At 39.4% G+C, this 20066-nt stretch overlaps 1 protein-coding gene across 1 annotated transcript in view; it reads right to left on the bottom strand.

Annotated features, from left to right (window-relative positions):
• Window positions 1–20066, bottom strand: part of RAPGEF4 (Rap guanine nucleotide exchange factor 4) — a 159295-nt gene that overhangs the window by 39948 nt on the left and 99281 nt on the right. Inside the window, exons 7-12 of the mRNA XM_068407340.1 lie at window positions 13903–13956; window positions 13498–13604; window positions 11472–11593; window positions 9829–10012; window positions 3480–3564; window positions 412–472 (exon numbers count right to left, since the gene is read on the bottom strand). Coding sequence (XP_068263441.1) covers window positions 412–472; window positions 3480–3564; window positions 9829–10012; window positions 11472–11593; window positions 13498–13604; window positions 13903–13956 — 613 coding nt within the window. The remainder of the gene's footprint in view (window positions 1–411; window positions 473–3479; window positions 3565–9828; window positions 10013–11471; window positions 11594–13497; window positions 13605–13902; window positions 13957–20066) is intronic.

Consider the following 20066-nt stretch of genomic DNA (forward strand, 5'->3'; position numbering starts at 1 on the left):
TCTAGGGGCCATGAATTTGACATTCATTTGCTAAAACTTCTCAGTATAAACAAGTCCGAGCAATCTAACATTTTAAACCCTTTATTTTGTGCAGCAAGATTTTTTTAATACAAGGATAATATTAAAATACGTTTTAAATAGAGATTGGTCCAACCCAAAATTCTAGATAAAAACTTGTATCACCAAATTGTAGGTGATACATACATCCAACCAAGGATATAGAATTAATTTTGGTAATGTCCCTGCAATCAGCAACAGACTAAGCCAACACCTATTACCCCAGGTTTTAAACACTGAGTGCCAGTCAAGTTTGAAGAGTGCACCCAAATTTTGTCCTTGTCATTTAAACATTAAGAATTTAAATGTTCATGTCACAGATGAGAGAGATCTGACAGGACTCCATTTACTTACAGACTGTTCCTGCTTTAGGATGTGACTCGAAAATGAGGACACCGGCTAATTCTCGCTTTACCTTAAAATAAAGAGAGAGAAATTATAGGTTTTATATGTATCTTATTCTTCCTGGTGAGAAGAAGTCACATAATATGCTCCAGTTACTGCCTTCCTTCCCTCTGCATCGTTCAGCACTCATTCAGTGTCACACAGCCAGACAATGGTCTGCTTCACTTGATGTCCTATTTCCTACTGATTGGCTTTACAGAACATGAGCCTCTACATTCCCTGGCTCCAAACGGCTCAGGCAAGGGCATCTTTTAAGGTACAGCTCTCCACATCTTTCTTCATACACACACATGTGAAACCATTATTAAAAATTAATATTAACATGATGGAAAATTTCAAACGGTAATACCTAATCTATTACAGAAGATAGCTAGCAATTGTCAGTTAGTCCATGGGTCTCTCAGTACTACTTCCCTGAGAAATCAGTACCCTTCCCCTTACTGACGTAAGTCTGGTCACTTCTGTGTTGAGCTGTAAGGCACAGCCATCTGGGCCTGCTGAGGCTCCTCTCTGCCTGGCAGCTTCCCAGGCAAAATGTCCAGCTCTCTACCTCTTCCAGGAACTGGAGGATGTGACACTGCCCTTGGTGTCAGCCTGCTTCCCACTGGGTTTGTATTGATCTGCTCTTACGACTGACTGGGCTGTTGTCTCTAGTGAAACACTTTAAAACTGGTTTTTCTCACTGTAGACACTGTTAGTGTTACTTTCACAAAATAGTAGCAGCACTGTGAACCTCATATTACCCTGAGTTTTCCCACGTGCTTTATGCCTCTCTTCATACAACCACAAGTCTCCAAGGACTTGGAGACAATTTCCAAGCAGTGGGATTCTTGTTTTCAGAGAATGTCAGCTGGTGACAATCCATGTTTCAGAGGTACTACCATGTAACATAACCATGCCAAATACAGATCAAAAGCTGGCTCCAACATATATTTAGTAGTAGTATTTTCACACCATTCTCCCAACTGTTTAAATTGAAAAAATTTTTAGGCCATGAAGAAAATCTTGGGGAGGAACTCTCAAATTCTGGACACAATCCAGATGAGAGTCTGGTGGCTGCATCTCCTACGATGGGTGGACAAATTCAGGCTCTAACGTCCTAAAGGCACTCACTAAACCTTTGCTCAAACACCAAGCATAAACATACCGCACCAGCCACCTCTCCCAGTGTAAAGCACTGACAGCCAGTGTAAAGCTCTCCCTATTTGCAGTCTGGAGAAGAAGAGGGATAAATAGAGGTGTTTGAACAGTTTTTTTTAGTACACTGACCACTGAACACACTCACAGGCCTGAGTTCTATAACAATTAGCTCACCAAACTCTTTTATAACCTCTGCCTGAACGCAATGATGCTTTCATAAGGACAGGAAATACAACCTCGTTAGCACTGCTCTGCACATCGTAGAGAGCATTCCTATCCATGTACGTCCTCAGATGTCTTCTCAGTTATTTCAGTCATTTGCCTCTGCAGTGAATGAATCCTCTTGATGAAGCCAAGAATTTGATTGTTTTTTAACACTGTATTATACAATTGTTTTTAATTCCTACATTAACTTCACAGGCTTCTCTAGCAGGGATTAGTTCACCACCATGCAACTTCAGTTTTATCCATTTTACTTCCTGCTGCTTATGGCATACCTAGAAAACTTATTACTTTAGGAATTATGCCTTGCTTAAAATGAATAAACATTCCATACGCTTTCAAGTCGATTGACCATTAATCTTCTGGTTCATAGGAGCAATGCTGTCTGTTGCTCCTCTGAAGATTCCCTCTAAGCTAGTCATGGTTTCTGTCCACTGCTTTAGTTCATGCTGCGCGTAATAGGCTGACATTTCCAAATTCTTACTAAAAACATGGAATCAAACATGGCATCATTCAAAATGCCAAGTATGTCTTGCAGTTTGTATCATTTGCCATACTTGTTCTGTATGCTACTTGCTGTGGATTCTGACCTCAAGCCTGAATTTCTTCTGAGCAGGAAATGTTTTGTGTTTTGTGTTTGTTCTGGGTTATGTCTGTAGTATCAAGAGTGTTCTCCACTCCCTCTCAGTATCTGTGTATCTTGGGTAGTTTCTTTTGTTTGATTTGAAAAGGGTTATTCCTGGATCTTACAGAAGTCTGTCTTTAAATACTTTTTTCCTCCATCCCAGAGATGCTTAAGGATTTTGGCTGGTTGTTCCCTCTTAGTTCAGTTACCAACTCTGGATGCATATTCTTTTTCAAAAACATTGCTCAGGTGTTATAAGTTTGCATGGAGTACGATCTTTCCGTAATGCAGCTGCATAATTTTCTGCATCTGTCCAAGTTAGCTGAGAATTACTGAAAACATCAAGAGCTTCCAAATAAGCTATTGTCAAACATAAATCTACTTTCTGACTGGGTTCCTGGGTTCCTTTTTCTAAAAGCACCCATGTATTGCTGCTACCAAGTAAAGTGTTATTTAGCTTCTTTCAGTTGCCTACGCAGTGTGTCAACGATGGTGAGACCTTAAACACTTGCATTCTCTCCTCCAGGCATTTTCTCCATTTCATTTATTCTTGGTTCCCTGCACTGTTCTTGCCCACTCAGAAAGGTGGTGTCTGATGAGGTTTCCTTCACTCAATGACCAAACTCCAAGCAGCCAGCACCACACAGTACACCCTTCTGCACTGTGTAATTCCTCCTCCTAACTGGTTCAAGCCATGACTTCTTATAGTTCAGAAATCAGACATTTATTCTGCAAAATTCAGTAGTGCCACAGATCCAGGTGTCAGGTCTGACTGCATGCATCTTAAACTCAGACATGGACCCAGACCAAGGCACCTGTGTGAAGGGAGCGAGGTAGGGGCTGTGCACAAACACATGAAGAGAATTATATCTGATATCCAAAAGACAACCTACATCTGCTTAGTGCTTGGGTGGTCCTCACAGCTGGGAATAAATGGAAAGTGTTGTAGGTGCTCCAATTCTAATAAAGCACCGGAAGACAAAATTCAACCTCCCTTTTGGTGATGAGTTATAGTTTTTAAAATACTTACTGTGGTAGAAAGATGAGATAAGGCCTTAATGTGAAGAAGTTCTTCATATATAATTTCTAAGTCATCTACAGTTCTCTGGCCAGGCCTATAGAGAAAAGATAAAAAGGACAGCAAAGTGCAATAAATGCCCAAAATAAATGCCTCAGAGAAGTGCAAAACAACACAAAATGTTGTTGTACTGTCTACTGAAGTGTACATCCTCACTAAACATGGACTAAACGATGGTTCTGGCTGGAGGACTGAAACACACAAAGGACGGAAGCACTATGAAACCACCGGAATAACACCGAGTAGCAGCCATGGCAACCACCTTTGAGAGATCCTGATTAGGCAGCTTTCCTGATGAATTCAAGTGTTCTGTATGTAAAATGGTCATATAAATCAGAAACGGTACATAAAGATCTGTTCCTTTCAAAAGGACTCCCGAGTGTGGGACTTGCACTACTTTTCACATGCAGAATTAATTAGTTGTAGCAAACAGACAGTAGCAGTCATTTGTAAAGGAGTGCGTGAATTTCTGCTGAACAAATTGGAAGAGGCAGCAGTGCATCTTGGAGGACAGTAAATGACCGCTGTAGAGTTAATGCTGAGTGCTGTTGTTTAGCAAAAGGTAAATAAGAACCACTCGGTAGTTTCAACTTCTCTCACTGAAAAATACAAGAAGCTGCCATTAATAAAAAGCATGCATTGATGAAGGAATAATCCTCGTATAGCACAACGAGGAATGAGGCTGCCACTGTGACTGAAATAATTGCATTTCTGTAGTCTACACACTGGAAAATTTTCTGATTGCTAAAAAAGGACACAAATACCCTGAGGACTGCAGTGTGTCAGAGATGCTTTGGAGGACCTAATAAACAGTACCCGTGAGAAGGAGCTGTAGGAGCTTGTGAGTAACTCCTAATCTTTTTCCCACTCACAAGATTCTCTTCAGTTAAAGTGTCTAATACAACTTTATTTTCTAAAAGGACAAATTCTCCTGTGATGTAATTTCAGATAACACATTGGAGTTCCATGCACATATAGAGAAAAAATCCTTTAAAGCATTATCCCAAGTTACTTTTATAGGACAGAGTCCTTTCAAAGAATATGGTTTAGATTTGTGAAAAGCAGAATACAAGTAATTAAATCAATGGGCCAAGAACAGAAGAAAAGAGCAACCTAGTCATAAGAAGGGAGAGAGGATAAATTTAAGATGTGAGGAAATGGGATACAGGAAGTGCAGTCCAGGGGCAGGAGTTTCAAAGGAGGAGGTTTACGTGCTCGCATTAAGAACAGGCTAGTGCACAGTTCCAAACCCCACTGCCTGCAATGTGTGGTGTCCAAAGAATTAACAGCACAGTTGAATCTTTGGACAGCCCTAAAAGAAATGTCACAACGAACCTTTCTGATAGAAGTTTTCCTCCTAAAATGTCAATATTACAGGGGATTCTAGCATCTAGAGAATCAGGAATGTTGTATAAAGAAATATAGTGCTCTACAGGTTTTCTGCCTAATCACCTCTTGGTTCAACACTCTGTCTAAATCATGTGTGAGGTAGAGGGAGTACCCAGCAACCATGTCACTCTGAAGTTATATTGCATCTTTTTGCAAAAGAAGTTGGATGGAGACTTCTTTTGGATGAAGGAAGTACTGAAGAAGTCATAGAAAACATAAGGACAACTGACATCTCTACTAAGCAAGCTCTATTCTTCACCTGTTCTTCACTTCCCAATGACATGCATTTATCATTACCCAGATTAAAGACCAATTTTGACAAAAAACATTTTGGATGAAATTATTATTTTCTCACACAGAATGGAATAAACTGTTAAGAGAGAAACAGAAACTGTTTTGGTACTGCTATGCCCTCTAGTGACTCAAAATACTCTTTACTCTTTCTAAATCTGGCTTGACATTATAAGGCTGCCACTCCTAGTGATTTATGTGGGGCAGTAGCAGCTCAATTAAGTACAGAATAAAGCTAAGTCAGTACTAGCTACCTTCCACTGGAGATTTAAGAAACACAAAGTAGGGATTTTAACAAATAATGCTTCCCATAGGAAGTAACCACTTTAATTTTATTACATGCTTGCAAACCCAGCATGTCTTGGAAAATGGAAAACACAGTGTAACAAATTAACAATGATTAATACCTACATGAAATTAAAATATAAAAGGATGATGTCTTACTACATCAGATCTCTATCAAGACAAAAGAGTACCCTCTTCTTTCAGTATGTCTGTTTGCCTCCTGTGTTAGCACATTGGGAGAACTCACAATCTATAGTGGATGTGCCCAGTTTTTACTTCTGCTTCTGCAGATGTCACTTGGAGAGATATTAGGCAGCACTGTTTCTGTAAAACCTGCGTGGTTACCCACCGATGTTGATTTGCAGGATCCTGCTGTGTAAAGACCTAGTTTCTGCAGGGGACACATTCTAACAGCAATAGCTGGTTATAGACAGGATAATAAATGGAATAGGTAGAGAACAAGGATACACATTAATGGACAGGAGAACTCAGGTGATATTAACTGATCAATAAAAGCTATTCAGTGTTTGGAGAATTTATCAAGGTCAGAGACATTCAGCTTCTCTGTGACTAGGATGTTGACAATAACATAGTACTTTGTCATTGATAAACCATGTACATACAAGCATTATCATTGATTATTTTTATCACACAGCTAACCAGAAAATTCTCAAATAATAAGAACAAGGGAAAAGATCAGAGGCCCCACAACACTGTGATTATACGTCAAATAAGCATATATTTCCACTGTACAAATTTTGTCTTCAAGTACCATAAAGAATATATAGGAGACATGAATAATTTTACCCAGTACCTGTGTCTGAGTGTGAAAGTGAATGCATGTTCACTTACTCTAGCACGGAGCCAATTATGTAATCTTTGTACTTTAGTCAGTGCTCCTAGATTAACTCCATAAATACCATTTACCACATACAATACCTGTAAATGTCAGTGAACTGATATGTGAAAAGAAAATCTGTATTTCCTGTCCTAGGAATAACACTTGGTTTATTACATGTCGTTGGCAGGGAACTCCACCAAGGACTATGCAACTTAATATAGTCTTTATAGAAAAATCTAGTATGGTTCTTACTACTAACAGCTGGGTGGAATATGTAAATAAAAAAATTTTAAGAACAAGAGAATAAATATATCTTGCTTAATTTTTACAAGACCTTCAAGAAGCTATAGATTCTTAGCAGTAATTAAATTGTTATTTTATTACATATATATTTTGTGCTGTTTACCATGTTTAGATTTGGTTTTGCTTCCTCTCCCTAGCATGCTGTTGAGCTTACTTCTGCAAGTGACACTAAAATTTGATTACTGATCACATGTGGAACCAAACACACTTTGTACTGAGAAAAAAATTTGCTGAGTGAAGTCACCAGGAATATATAACACAGAGTTATTGTTTCAGTCATACTGCTAACTTACTGTAGCCTAGAGTATTAAAAAAGAATATAATCCATAACATCATCTGAGTTAAATACTGTTCTGATTAATATCATTCTCCCTTTAAAGATTCCTGTTATTATTGTGTTTAGCCTTGTATTATAGCATCCTATTTAATTAGGATGTACCATCAAGTTAGCTATATCTGAACACCATCAAAATAAAATAAAAACAACTAAATGTTTTCAGGATGTATTTTCATACTGAAGGATTGAAACACGTGTAAGGAAGAGCTGTGTTAATTCCACAATATTTTTTTCAGGGACTTGCTCAAGGTCTGCACCTGTGCTCCAGGCATTGTAAGGAGCAGAGAGCTGTGTTTGCTGCTTCACAAAAAGCTATTTTCACATTCACAGTGTATGTGTTTCCAAAGGAGAAAAAAAAACACCCAATAGAAACAAGAGCCTGCCAAAAATTTCCCTGAGCTCTATTCTGTTTTTTAAACTATAGAACATTCTTTCACAGTTTGACAGTTAAAATGCTGCAGTTAATGTAATAAACAGAGAATTTTTTAAGTCGGCTGTCAAAACAAGTGACACTTTTTGCTAGAGATTTTCAGATTTTGAACAATAGAAAGTACCTTTCAAAGCAACAGCTTCATTATACAATCAAATTCTCAAAGTAATCTTCTCATCAAAGAATATTGTCTTATTTCTTTCAGGGTAATTATCTGAGTTCTGCAACCTCTCCGGAAATGGTGACTATTATAAAATGCAGCTCTGTTGGTTTCAAAATTGTGGGTCCTGCTCAGGTCAGTTAGAGCCAGTGTCTCCGAAGCCCTGACAATTCCTTGAACTTTTGGCAGCTGTAATGGTGTCTAGTCAAAACTAGCAGGACTCTCAGGATTCATGGAGATTTTAACAGCTTTGATACAGCAGAGCCCAGGGTGAATTTTCAACTAACAAAATCATAACGCATGTAAACTGAATGCCAGAACAGTAGTTACTATGGTGCCTGACAGTAAAAACTCGTTTCCATGAGCAAAGGGCGGCAAAAATAAGCACTTTCAGGGATAGGGACAGGGAAAGATGTCAGATGGCTGTCAGTCTTGAGAAAACCTCTTTCCCCTCGCTATATTGCATGAAAAATCTCCTATGAATATTCTTGTAGGTGATGCTGTGCAAGTGACGACACAGAGTGGTCGAAGCAGTACTTTCCACAGCATCACTCCAGCCTTTCAGCTCTCTGCAAGGAGTGTGGATGATAATCAACATTGATCCTGCCAGGGTAAACTGACACTGGCTGCTCTGAAAGTCATGATGGAAAGCAAATGTAATAGGCAGCCAAAAACTATGATAACCTAAGGGGGCAATTCTCCAAGAGCCAGCCTGCTCAGTCAGCCTGAGGCAAAGGAGATGTGCAGAGGTGCAGGGTCACAGCACACATAGCACTGCTAACTCCTCATGCCTGCTCGTGGGTGCAAGAAGCCCACTTTTGCTCCTCAGTGAAGAATGCACAGGACAACTCTGTGAGGAGAAAACACCTCACTTCCCTGACACCATAAGGGTTTATGGAAGCATCATGCTCCCAGTCTGGTTTGTCTATGTATTTTGTGTGACAGGGAGTGCTCCTTTGGTTGTGTTTGACTAGACCTCTAATAAACAATGGAAAGAGAATTTATACTTTTAAAACTATTGCTGCACAGCAGTGTTACCCATTTTTATAAGCACATGTATCTGACGGCACTTTTTGAAACTCAATGCTTTTAGCAAGTTTTTTGAAAAGTGCCATCTAAAGGAGTTTACAATCTAAACAGACAACACAGGGACAAGAACAGAGCAGGGAAAGGATACAGATGGAAAGAGAACAGGAGCAAGCACTTGTGTCAAGTGGATTCAAAACATTTTTACTATAGAAAATGTTCTCACACTGTAGGCAGGGCCCAGTCCTATCCCATAGCAAAGACAAACTTCGCCAATGGCCTCAAAGGAGCAGGATCCAGCTTTGTGTACTTATCTTTCTTGAACTGACCCTTACAAGTAAATCTTCAGTGAAGATGACCTTAAGTAATTCATTATTCTCAGTGAGCTTAATTAGCAGTAAAATATGTCTTCAGTGGCCCCTAAACACTACCTGCATAATGAAGAGGTTGCCTTCCATGGAGGGTCAAACAGAGTTTATATTGGTTGCTTTGAAGTCACTATAAAGCTGCCTATGAAAAAAAAGGCCTTTAGCACAGTTTTCAGTGTGAACAGAATGTACTGCTGAAAGGATGGTTAGCCAACCGATGAGTGAGAAGACAGGATCTGATAGCTATGAAAAGGTTAGGCAGACATCCTCTGTGGCCGAGGTACAGAAAGCATTTTTTTTAATGTATTGATTTTATAATGGATAAATAAACCCACAGTGCCACATTTCACACCTTGCTAGCAAACTGCAACAGGCCAAGTCCAGCCTATCTTAATTCAATAAAGTCCTACCAAGGATGAATCAAATTAATGGCTGCCACTGATAACTATAACTGAAAGGCTGTGCTGCCATCCTACTACCCTACTCACTCACAATAACTGAAAGCAGAATAGTTAATTGAATGGCACGTCTACACAGAAAGTGTTAATGGAGCAGGACTCTTCTATTACCTGCAACTTACTTTTGTGAAGACTCAGAAATGAAATAAAAACTCATAATGCAGCATTTTCCTCAAGGTGAGTATGATGGCATTGATGGCCTTTGATGGTTATTCTCAACACACAGTTCAACGTATAAACATTAATAAGGACTGGAAATGACTTAATATGGACTTAGAAACTTTAGAGGTTGAACAAACTGGCACTGAAGTGAAATAACTGGCCAAAGGATGCCTGATAATAAATGTAGATTTCTCTTGTTTCTATGTCACAAGGCAGGCCCATGTACAATACTAACTCATTAATCTGCTTACGGTTTTCTGAGAATCATCCTCATGTGAGCATCTGGCCCAATCTGAGACAGAAGCAGCATAGTGTCCTGTAGCTCCTCATCACACTCCTTTTTCTCTTCCTCGGTTGGCAATGGGGCATCTTCACACTCATCATCCAAAAATCGATAAAATAAGTATTTGTCTTGAAAGTGGTGTTCCTGATCCACTGAAAACAACATAACATATCAAACACTAAGCTCTCCTCATTAAAGTTAACCTTGTAGAAATCTGTGTAGCATCATATATGTCATGGATATATTAGTTAAGAAGGGAAAGAAAGCTACAGAGAAACTGCAAGAGTATGAAACTCCTTTATTTCTCACATATGTCCAAATTATGTAGCTTGAAGGGTACACTTTTGAATTGTGTGCTACAAATACTTTCCAAAAGGCTTCTATATATGTGTGTTGCGGGTGTGTAAACATAAGTGTGTGTGTGTTATTCTTATTAGATCTGGTTTTGTTCTGATTGTTTCAAACCATTTCATTTAAGCAAACAATTCACACTGGGGAAACGGTTACATCATGAATTTCTAAGAAGTGTTCTCTAGCATGAACTCCTTGCCCTGCACATTTCAGACAGGGTTAAAAGGTAACAAAAGCATCTAAACTCTTTCTGATGTACCAGAAATGTACATAACCAAGATATAATCCCAGGGGCAAGTTCATTGACCTGTGTCCTGGTGGAAGAACTTAATGGAAAGACTACGAAGAGAAAACTTCTAAAGAGAGACTATGATATGGTCAAGGACAAACCCTTGGTCTTCCAAGCAAGTCAGAGTGACGTGTTGAGTTGGATACTGTGATGCAGCTTGCAACAGCTTGCCCCTGGGAGTTCAAGGGAATATTTGGCAGGAACTAAAGCTAGAGCCCTTAGGGTAAGGAAGTGGTGAAAACAATCTGTCTTTTCAGCGTGGAAATTTCTCCCTGGGATATGGGAAGCACAACACAGGATAAATGGAAGTGTACTGTAATGGAGCTGTCTCTTCTGAACTTAATAAAACTGTACAAGCAAAGCCTCAAATATGAATATTGCTTTAGAAAGCTACCCTTTTGAGGGCTATAATATCCTGTTACCAAGTAAATCCTGCCAAATGGAAACTGAAAGTCAATGTAAAATACAGTCAGAAAACTAACATAAAATCCCAGCTCTCTACACTGTAATATTTGGAGTGCTGAATTTGGGAAACATTCCAAAACCACTGAATATCATTCAAAAATTATAGATCTGAGCAAACACAAATGCTCACATTCACTTCCAAAGGCTTCAAATCTTTGATGAAGATCAGTTTTGTGTATGGTAATACATCTCTTGGTTTTGGCCTGAGTGCTAAACAGCTCTTGCAATATAATCACAAGCCATTGTACTCATAAGTATAATTAGAGTTATCATTATAAATTGTTCATTTACTTTTCAATATTCTCGTAAGTTAAAAAGGTATATTGGTAGCAAGATTCATGTAATATTGTCTGTGTGTTGCACTTGCACTTACGAATGAACAGGTTGCTCTGCAGCATTTCTTTTGGGCTCACGATCCCTTTCTGTTTCATGAAAGAGATCTACAGAGGTACTGATGTCACACATTGCCCATGTTTTAGTAAAGATGCTGATTTTCTTTATCTTACCATGGTTAAGAACACCTTCTTCCAGCAATACTTGCCACATGCCAACAGCCTGGGTTCGTGAATGGACACAAGGGCTTTGCTGCATCATCCAGTCAACTAGTTCTGTCCCCACACAGCATTGCCTGAAGGACAAATAAATAGATAGAAATGAAAAGGGAGCTAACCAAGAGAGAGATCACACACAGTGTCTGCCAAGAACAGTGGTATCTTAAACTCTGCATAACCTTAGTCAAATCTCCCTGCAGAAAACACGTCACCATTTATGCATATATGCTTGAACACCAGTGAAGGTGTTCAGTTTTGAGAGGACCACCTCAGCAGAACAAGTGTTTTGGGAAATGCAAAGTTCAGAGGATCAGACTGACCCTGTGCCACCTGGCACAAAACCTGTTGTGCCAGCACAACAACCTCCAACCCAGATTTCAAAGGAAACCCTCTCTGTATACCATGGGATAGCAAAAGCCTCATGCTTTTCAGAATCCTGCATGAGAACAATCATCTAACACTGTAAAAGCTTTGCCAATGAGAACAGCCTCTGAAGGAAGAGTGAGAGTTATGAGGGTGTTCCTCCATTTGCAACCAAACTCTGGCCACTATATTTGAGGACATTGGTTTGTAGGTCTGCGGTGTTTCTGAGGCTCTCTCGTGCTAGGTGCTGGTCACCTCGCAGCTGCTGACTGAGCCAGAGGCAGACAACAGCAGGCCTCAAGTTCTGGAGAACACCCAAAACGGGGGAAAAAAACAAAAAGCCACGTGGTCACTAAGTAAAATTCTTTGTCATAACACTCCCTAGCTCAGCAGAACAGAAGCAAATCAGCAATGTGATCAAAAACTTACAAATCTATAACTGATCACACACAGAACAGAGAGGAAGCTGTCTAGTCCTTCTAGACAGGCTCTCGTAGCTCCACACTTCTTGCATCACTTTCAGAGATCAAGGAAATAGATAATACTGGAATTGCTGACATTTAGCTTAAATAATACTCTTCCAATTAAAATCCCATTTTGATGACAAAACTTTCCCTCACCTGGATCCAACCTAAATTTTGGCATTCCATATTTAAAAAACCTAAGGACAGAACAGTAAGAGGTTTTCCCAGTTATGTATAAGATAAAATGGTGCAGTTGTTTGGACCACCATTGGTCTTCATTTGTCATACATGCTCTTTTGTTCTTCTAGAACAATGAGCAGTGTCATATCATGATATATTATCAGATCAACTCACAAGCTCCAAATACCTTGCATCATATTAAATACATTTTGGACTGAAATATGGAAAATCAATTCACTTATCTCAAAAACAGATCAGCAACGTATTGATTTACTTTTTAGAAAAAGACATACTCAGAGATTTTAAACCAATTTTTATTTAAATATACTCTGAATAATGCATTAGGTATTGGATTTAAACATTAGACACTAAAACAAATTGATTGTTTCTTAAGCCAACAGGAGATAGATCCTGACTCCTTGAAGTCAGATTCCTATTCTAAAACTGCCATTGTTAACCCACTTCAGCAAGACAGTGCTGCCACCAGCAGGAAGATAAGAAAGCCTGGCGATACGCTGAAAAAAATAATTTTAAATAGAACAGAAAATCTACATAAGGAATTTCTCACCAGGTGAATTTTCAGAACTCCACACTGAGCAATACCACTGTAGCAATCAGTATAGTAACGTAATATATTAATGAGCTTTCCTATTATCTCTTACTGATATATGAAAAGAACAGAATCTACATTTTAACTTGATATTGCACAGAATATTCCAGCTAACTATGCTATTAACTTTGGAAGTTTTTGTATGTGAATGGTCTGTTCACAATCATGGACTCAATTTCCAGTCAAATTACTTCAGTAAAGATTTACCAGGCCCATTAAAGACTGCATAACATCCAGATTCAAATAGCACCACAGAATAATTTCAGACCTTTTGAGACCTGCAAGTACAGTAAGGCATAAATCACAAATCAAGAGGATGGCAGGCATAAAAATTCAGAGACCTCTATACAATCAGCTCACACACCTGTAAGTCTTCAGATGGTATTTACGATCTCTTATCATGTGAGGGGCTCGAGACAGAATTGTATTCCGCAAAATCTTTCCAGCTCTGAGGATCTTTTCTGAAGGAACCTTGGTGTTGGTGGAGAAAAAAAAGGGACCAAGACACACAGATTTTAAACTTCCCGCAATCTCTGTACTGCCTTCTGCAAAACAAAACACAAGTTCTCTCTTCCCTAAATTAAAAGTCCTTGCACAGATGCTTACTTTTGCAGAGCAGTATAGTATATATTCGTGATTTTAAGTCTCACATACTTATCACATCTAACAGAAAGCACCTCTTCAGCTGATACTCATCACACTGTTGGAAATAGGAGTTATTTCCATTTGTCTAGCAGCCTGGTTCTACAGCATGCCTATGTCCTATTACCTGTGCAATGGTTTTAGTAGTACGGTGAGGGATGTGAGGTTCAATAAGAGGTGTCTGAAAAATAAAATGAAATGAAATACATTTTTAAAGGTTGAGCAGTAAAATAAAATAAAGGCTAAAACAAAAAAAAATAACAAAGAAGCTGTAAAAACAAAGAATGATGTTTAAGTCCAAGCTCTGCCCAGGGGATGTGAGTAGAAAAAGCTCTCTGAAGACAGCCTAAAGACAAACAGTGACAAGACACGTGAAGATGGATAAACAAATGGATGTTAAACTTTCTAAAGTACTGATGAAGTGTGCAATGGCCAAACACCACACCAGATCTGAGGCTATGTGGGCACAGCTAGCTCTTCCGCCTGCTGCTCTTGACCCGCAGTGGGCACAACAGCATTCCCCTGCATGTGGCTGCCTCCACCATTCAGTCCCTCACCACAGCAACTCTCTCCACCTTCAGCACCTTCTTCTATTCAGCTCTCTTCTACCTTACAGCATAGCACAAGAAACAGGAATGAAGAAAAAGCTCTGCTCCCACTATCTGTCTTTTCTAAACTATCATCGGGCCTGGCTGGCAACCCTTTTACAGCCGCTCTCTGAAATGCAAGAGCACGCCGGCCACTTGCAGAGACCTGGGTCACAAAGGGGCTGGTGAAGGAAAAAGAAAAGAGTAAAGTACGTGACTTGGTTCTGCAAAGCAGGTCTTAGAGCAGTTTCACAGAAAAAGAAATAAGGTTTATAACAGATATTAAACAGAACTGAGAAAGCAATGCCATACTTGTGTGAAAGCAACAAATACTGTAGTGGGATGTAGTAACAGATTAGATACATAACGCAGTTCTGCTTTAGTCAGCCTAGAGAAGACCTAAGCTAAAGCACTGTGTCTCATTTGCCCACTTTACTTCAAAAGCATCTAAACCAACTGGACAGAATTTAGAGGAGAGCAACAAAAATAATCAGAAAGCACAACATAAATAATCAAAGTTGTTCAGCTAAGGAAAAGGCAAGTGTTAGCAGAAGTGTGATAAAAAAGTCTTCAGATTTAAAAGGCTTTGGAAAGAAGTGACCTAGTCCATCTTGCAGAGACCAGGAAATAAACAGTTTAAATTGGTGTAAGAAAGAGTCAAGTTAGACATCAGTGAAGCTTTTCTAACAGTGTGGACAGTGAATACTGGCACAGATTGCCAGGGAGGTATGGTTCCTCCATTTTCGGAGGCTTGGGAGGATACATAAGGTATCTGTAAGGATACATAAGGTATCCATCAGGAGTGACACGGCTATAGTGAATTGCGCATGGGGCGCAGGGATGGACTAGATGGAGGCCTCGCTATGTGGCACTGTGCAGTTTCTGAGGACACCTTTACATGTCTAAAATTAGTTCAACCACAAGGTGGTGCTTAAAGAGATGATCAGTAATACAACCCCCAGAACGGCAAGCCCGGACTCAGGAAAGCAAGGCAGTCACTCCTATTGAGGAACAACGTTGCTGCCATCCAAAAGACATGCCCAGCAAAGAGTCCCCTGAAAGTTACAGTCTTTCAAAGCTAGTGCAATGAACTCTGGCTGCACTAGCAATGAGATGAAATGCAACAAATGGAACCACACAGTTTGGACTGAGTTTGCTATAGAAAGGCAAGTCACGCTTCAAAGGCTTAGAAATGTAACATCAATTAGTTAACAGGAGACACAGTGTTCCTGCAACAACTTCCCGTCAGTCCAAGAAATGCTTTGCAAGCCTTTACAATCTTGGCTCTCCCAGTAAGGGATGCTTAGAAAGCACTTCAAAAGAAAGAAGCAGCTCTCCCTATAAAACAGTAGAGAGTGAGCAGTGTTTAATTACCTTCTTAACACATTCTGGTTATCTTTGAAGAATTAATGTTTCTAAAGTACATACAAGTTGCATGGAGCTGTATGACTGCAGCTACTTGATGATCACATTTTTCAGGACTTCTGAATAAGGGAAAAGTTATCAGGTGAAGAGCTCAAATATGCAAGCCAATTAGAAGAGTTCACAAATTATTACCCATCACCTGGCCACAGCAGTGACAAGTGTACCTGCTCTTAGTTTTCCTTTAGGATGAGATAAAGCAACACAGCAATACCATCTTGAGCTTTAGCTACATCGTGCCCTTTTCCAACTCATGCATACACAGACAGTTTACTATGATCTGCTGATCCCCCCCATAGGGGAGAAGGTGCATATGGGTCTGGAGGGTAGAGAAGGGAAAGCTGCAGGTGGTGGTAGGGGGAAGCAGAAAATGATCCTGAGAAACTGTGATAAAATGGGACATTGACAAACTCTGTATCTGTACATTTATGGATTCACATTTGGGACATTCAAACAAACCCTACATGAAGCCAATCACAAAACTCCCTATTTAAACTGCGGTGAAGCAGAGAAAGTAACAATTTTAGCCTTCATTCCTTTGAAGATTCAAATATTTATGCATGAGAGCAATACCATAAATTTAAATGGGACTATTCATGTGTATAATTTTATGCACACATTTAATCTCTGGAGAAATAGGCCTTAGATTACAAACTATAGGGCACGGGCTGCCTTTATTTCTGTGCTTCTTACATCACTGAGCAAGCCATATGCAAACAAATAAATAATATAATGAACAACAATAACAGAGACCTAACATGAGGTCTGTATTTGTCAAGTTATTTGAATCTGCTAAATAAAAGCCAAGAACATCTCTTATAAAAATACATTTTTCTATTCCCCTTGTTAAACAGCTGTAAAGGGATGTTTCTTCTGAGCCTTTACATATGAACGAATGCTTTAGATCTACAGCAATTTGGATCTACGGAATCAAATGACGGAGGGGATCTAACTTACTACTCTCAAATGTTAACATAGGAAATGTGTATTACAAAGAACTACGATGAAATAAAACAAAACCCAATGAATCATGTTTTTCCCATGACCTCAGTGCAGCTCATCTCTGAACACAGAACAAGTTTCTGTATTTACTGGAGTTAAGCATGGCATGTGAGGTTACCAGGGTGATCAGATAAACCTGTGCACTAGTGTTGATCCCTTTATTTCCAACTGGGGCACTGGAAGAACCGCAAGTGACATCTGTTTTCCTGCTGGCTGGCAAGGGATCCAGAAGAAACAAAGGACAAAAGCCACACAAGTCCAAAGGTGACAGCAGCAACAGACACATCACTAAGAGGTCTGTTTGTTTTACACTCTCAGTATTTACTGCTATTGGTGATTTAAGGCCTGAACCAAATCCCACTGAAATCACTGGGAAGTCCCTAATTGTCTCAATGGGTTTTGAGTCAGGCCCATTACAACTGATTCTCGTAAGTGTATTTCAGAAAACAGAGCATCTCTAGCTCCTGCTGGTCCCAAATGACTACTGATGACTGCCATTTATGACTGATATGTTTGAATATCCTTCTGTAGATCTCCTCAAAGGCTATCAGTGCCCTACCTAGTTCAAATGGGAGGAAATAAAACATACACAAAAACATTCCTACAACATTGCTGAAAGTATAGCCAGCCAGTAAAATACAGCTGACAATTAGCAGAAGTCCCCACAGCTCTCCCACACACCACCTCCCTCTTCTATTATCATTCTTTCTCAAATCCATATATCCACTTCCAAAAAGTTGCCTTTTTTGTAACATGTCATCTATCTGAGCTACTTCAGACCAAAGGCATAGATGAGAATTCCAAAGATGAGGAGCTTTTGTAGATATGACTCTTTTTCCAATACAAATCAGTATTTCCAGCACTACAGAATAACCATATAGCAGGGATAAAGCTGAGCATACAGTATCATAGCTGTGGGAGTGCATTTCCAGGTGGAAAGCAGTCTTGGACAGAGTATCCTAAAGTCAACTCCATTGGTCGTCTTTCCATCTGCAGAGAAAGAGTGTGTCTGTGCAGACTGCACCAGCCATCTCTGCTAGGATGCTGCAGGTAAAACAATACACTTGTTGCAGCTCATTGAAAAACATCAGAGAAGTGGCTGGCCAAAGATCCTGTCGTAAAAAGGTCTTTTGAAAAGCATTTTTGTCAAAATTTGTAACCAATATTGTAGCAATTTCTGTGATCTATTAGCCTACACTGGATCTCTAGAGTAGCCCGATGTAGAATATGCTGATACACCGACCAACACTTGTCATCAGAAAACAACCTATGTCATGACCTCTAACCAACCCCCCAGGGTGCACAGTCCGTAAGAAACCTTGGCACAGACTCCCTGTCACAGGGACTTCCGATGGCTGGGACACGTTACCAGGACTGAGATCTATCCAACCCAGACCACAGTCAGAGAAACCTCACCACGCTCCTCCAGAAGACAAGAAAAGTGGAAATAGGAATACAATCATCACTACCATGCTGGAAACGTTTCAGTCCCCTCTTCACTATCTCCCCACAAATGTATGTAGCAGCTGAGAGAACCAACCTGTGCTCCCTACCACTCTCCTCACAACAGTACTGGCAGCCAAAGAGCAAAGTGCCTGTTCACGTCTCCTAACTGGAAAAGTCCAAAACTGACAATGACTGACCTCATGCCCGGTCTGTAGGTGACTTAGCAACACTTTGCAATTAACAAATTAACCAGAAAGAGCTCTTGTTTCTGCTCTTCATCTATGTTTACCAAATAATCCAAGTATTAAAAGGACCTGTAGCCAGTCTAGATAGTCTAAAATTGTATTACCAAAGCATCTTCAAACCACCCACGCTCACAAAAGACAACCATATACTTTCTTAAGAAACATCCACAAACAGTAAAAATGGGAAGCAGGGCAAGGTATGGACGGAGGAACACACAGCCACAAGGATGTCTGCAAAACTGGGGAACTTCCGCAGAACCAGGAATTAACCACATTTTAAAAATCTTCTGAGTTTCACAGAACTACAGCACCTGTAATCTATATTTAACTAACTAAACCAAGCAAAATAGACTTGTAGAAATTGTCAGGACCAGTGATTAAGACAGGTCAGTTTTATTCTTTTTTTTCTGACTGCATAACCTTGCACAAATCATGTAATCACACTGTGCTTCATTTTCCCCTTTTTGGAGAGAGGAATACTAATAATTTCTACCTTTGTAAAATGCTTTGAATACTGTCAGCAAATGGGCTACTATCAAAATATTCAGAGTAATGATGACTGTTTTAAAATCTATATTCTTTAAATGTAATACAATGTGAAGACTAAGCTGTATTTTAAAATACATTCTAAAATTGCTTTTCTTTAGTAATCTACATGTATTAATAGCATAAACAGGAAAATGTGCCCCTTTAAATTCTCAAATGCAATCATTGTAGCAAATTTATTTTAGAAAGTTAAATTGAAATTGCATTATTAACACTTCTACAATGTTTCTTTGACAAACTGTAAATGTCCGTCCTTTTAACACAAAATGATTCAGCCATTACCAAAAATGATACTTCACTGTGAATGTCAAACGGAAAAAGAATATTGAAACAGACTACGACCAGTGCACAAAAAAACCCAGAACACGGCTAATGATGTCTTATTTTCCTGTCATTTTTCTACTTCCCTGCTACAATGAAACAGCTGCTATAACTACACTTATGCATTGAATAAAATGTTAGAAAATGCTAACTCTGCTGTGAGCATTCCCGATATTCTGATGGAGGTGTGACTACAGTTGTCATAAGGAATCTCAAGCCAGCATTGTCACGGGTTTCTCTGCTGCTGCATTTTTTTAACCTACAAAAGAATAAAGCATTTTTTTCATTGTTTCTCATGAGAACTACTGGTTTCTTAGTATCAATGTCTTTAATAGTATATTTACCTGGAATTATTTACTTCTTGAGAAACAAACTGTAATGATGAAGATGAAAAAGTACAATAAGTATTAGGCAGCAAGGTTACTGGTTTTTAAGACCTGCCTCTCACCCATACAATAGGTACACAGCAACTATTCAAAAGGCAAACTGAAGGAAAGTTAAAGATTAATGAGCTTTTGAAGGATTTATTTCACTTGTTTCCAAATACCTTTATAACTTCTGCACCCGTTTCCCACCTCCCAGTCTCCCAGGAGGCATGCCTCTAGACAAACAGGACTGGGTGGGCTCTCCTATGCTTGGATCACAGCCACATGCCAGAACTGCCCTCTGAGGACTAGGTGGTGCAATTTTAGATGAAGCGGTTTCATGCCAAACATAAGGGT

The sequence above is a fragment of the Nyctibius grandis genome, chromosome 9, assembly GCF_013368605.1.
Source record: "Nyctibius grandis isolate bNycGra1 chromosome 9, bNycGra1.pri, whole genome shotgun sequence".
Classification (NCBI taxonomy): Eukaryota; Metazoa; Chordata; class Aves; order Nyctibiiformes; family Nyctibiidae; genus Nyctibius; species Nyctibius grandis.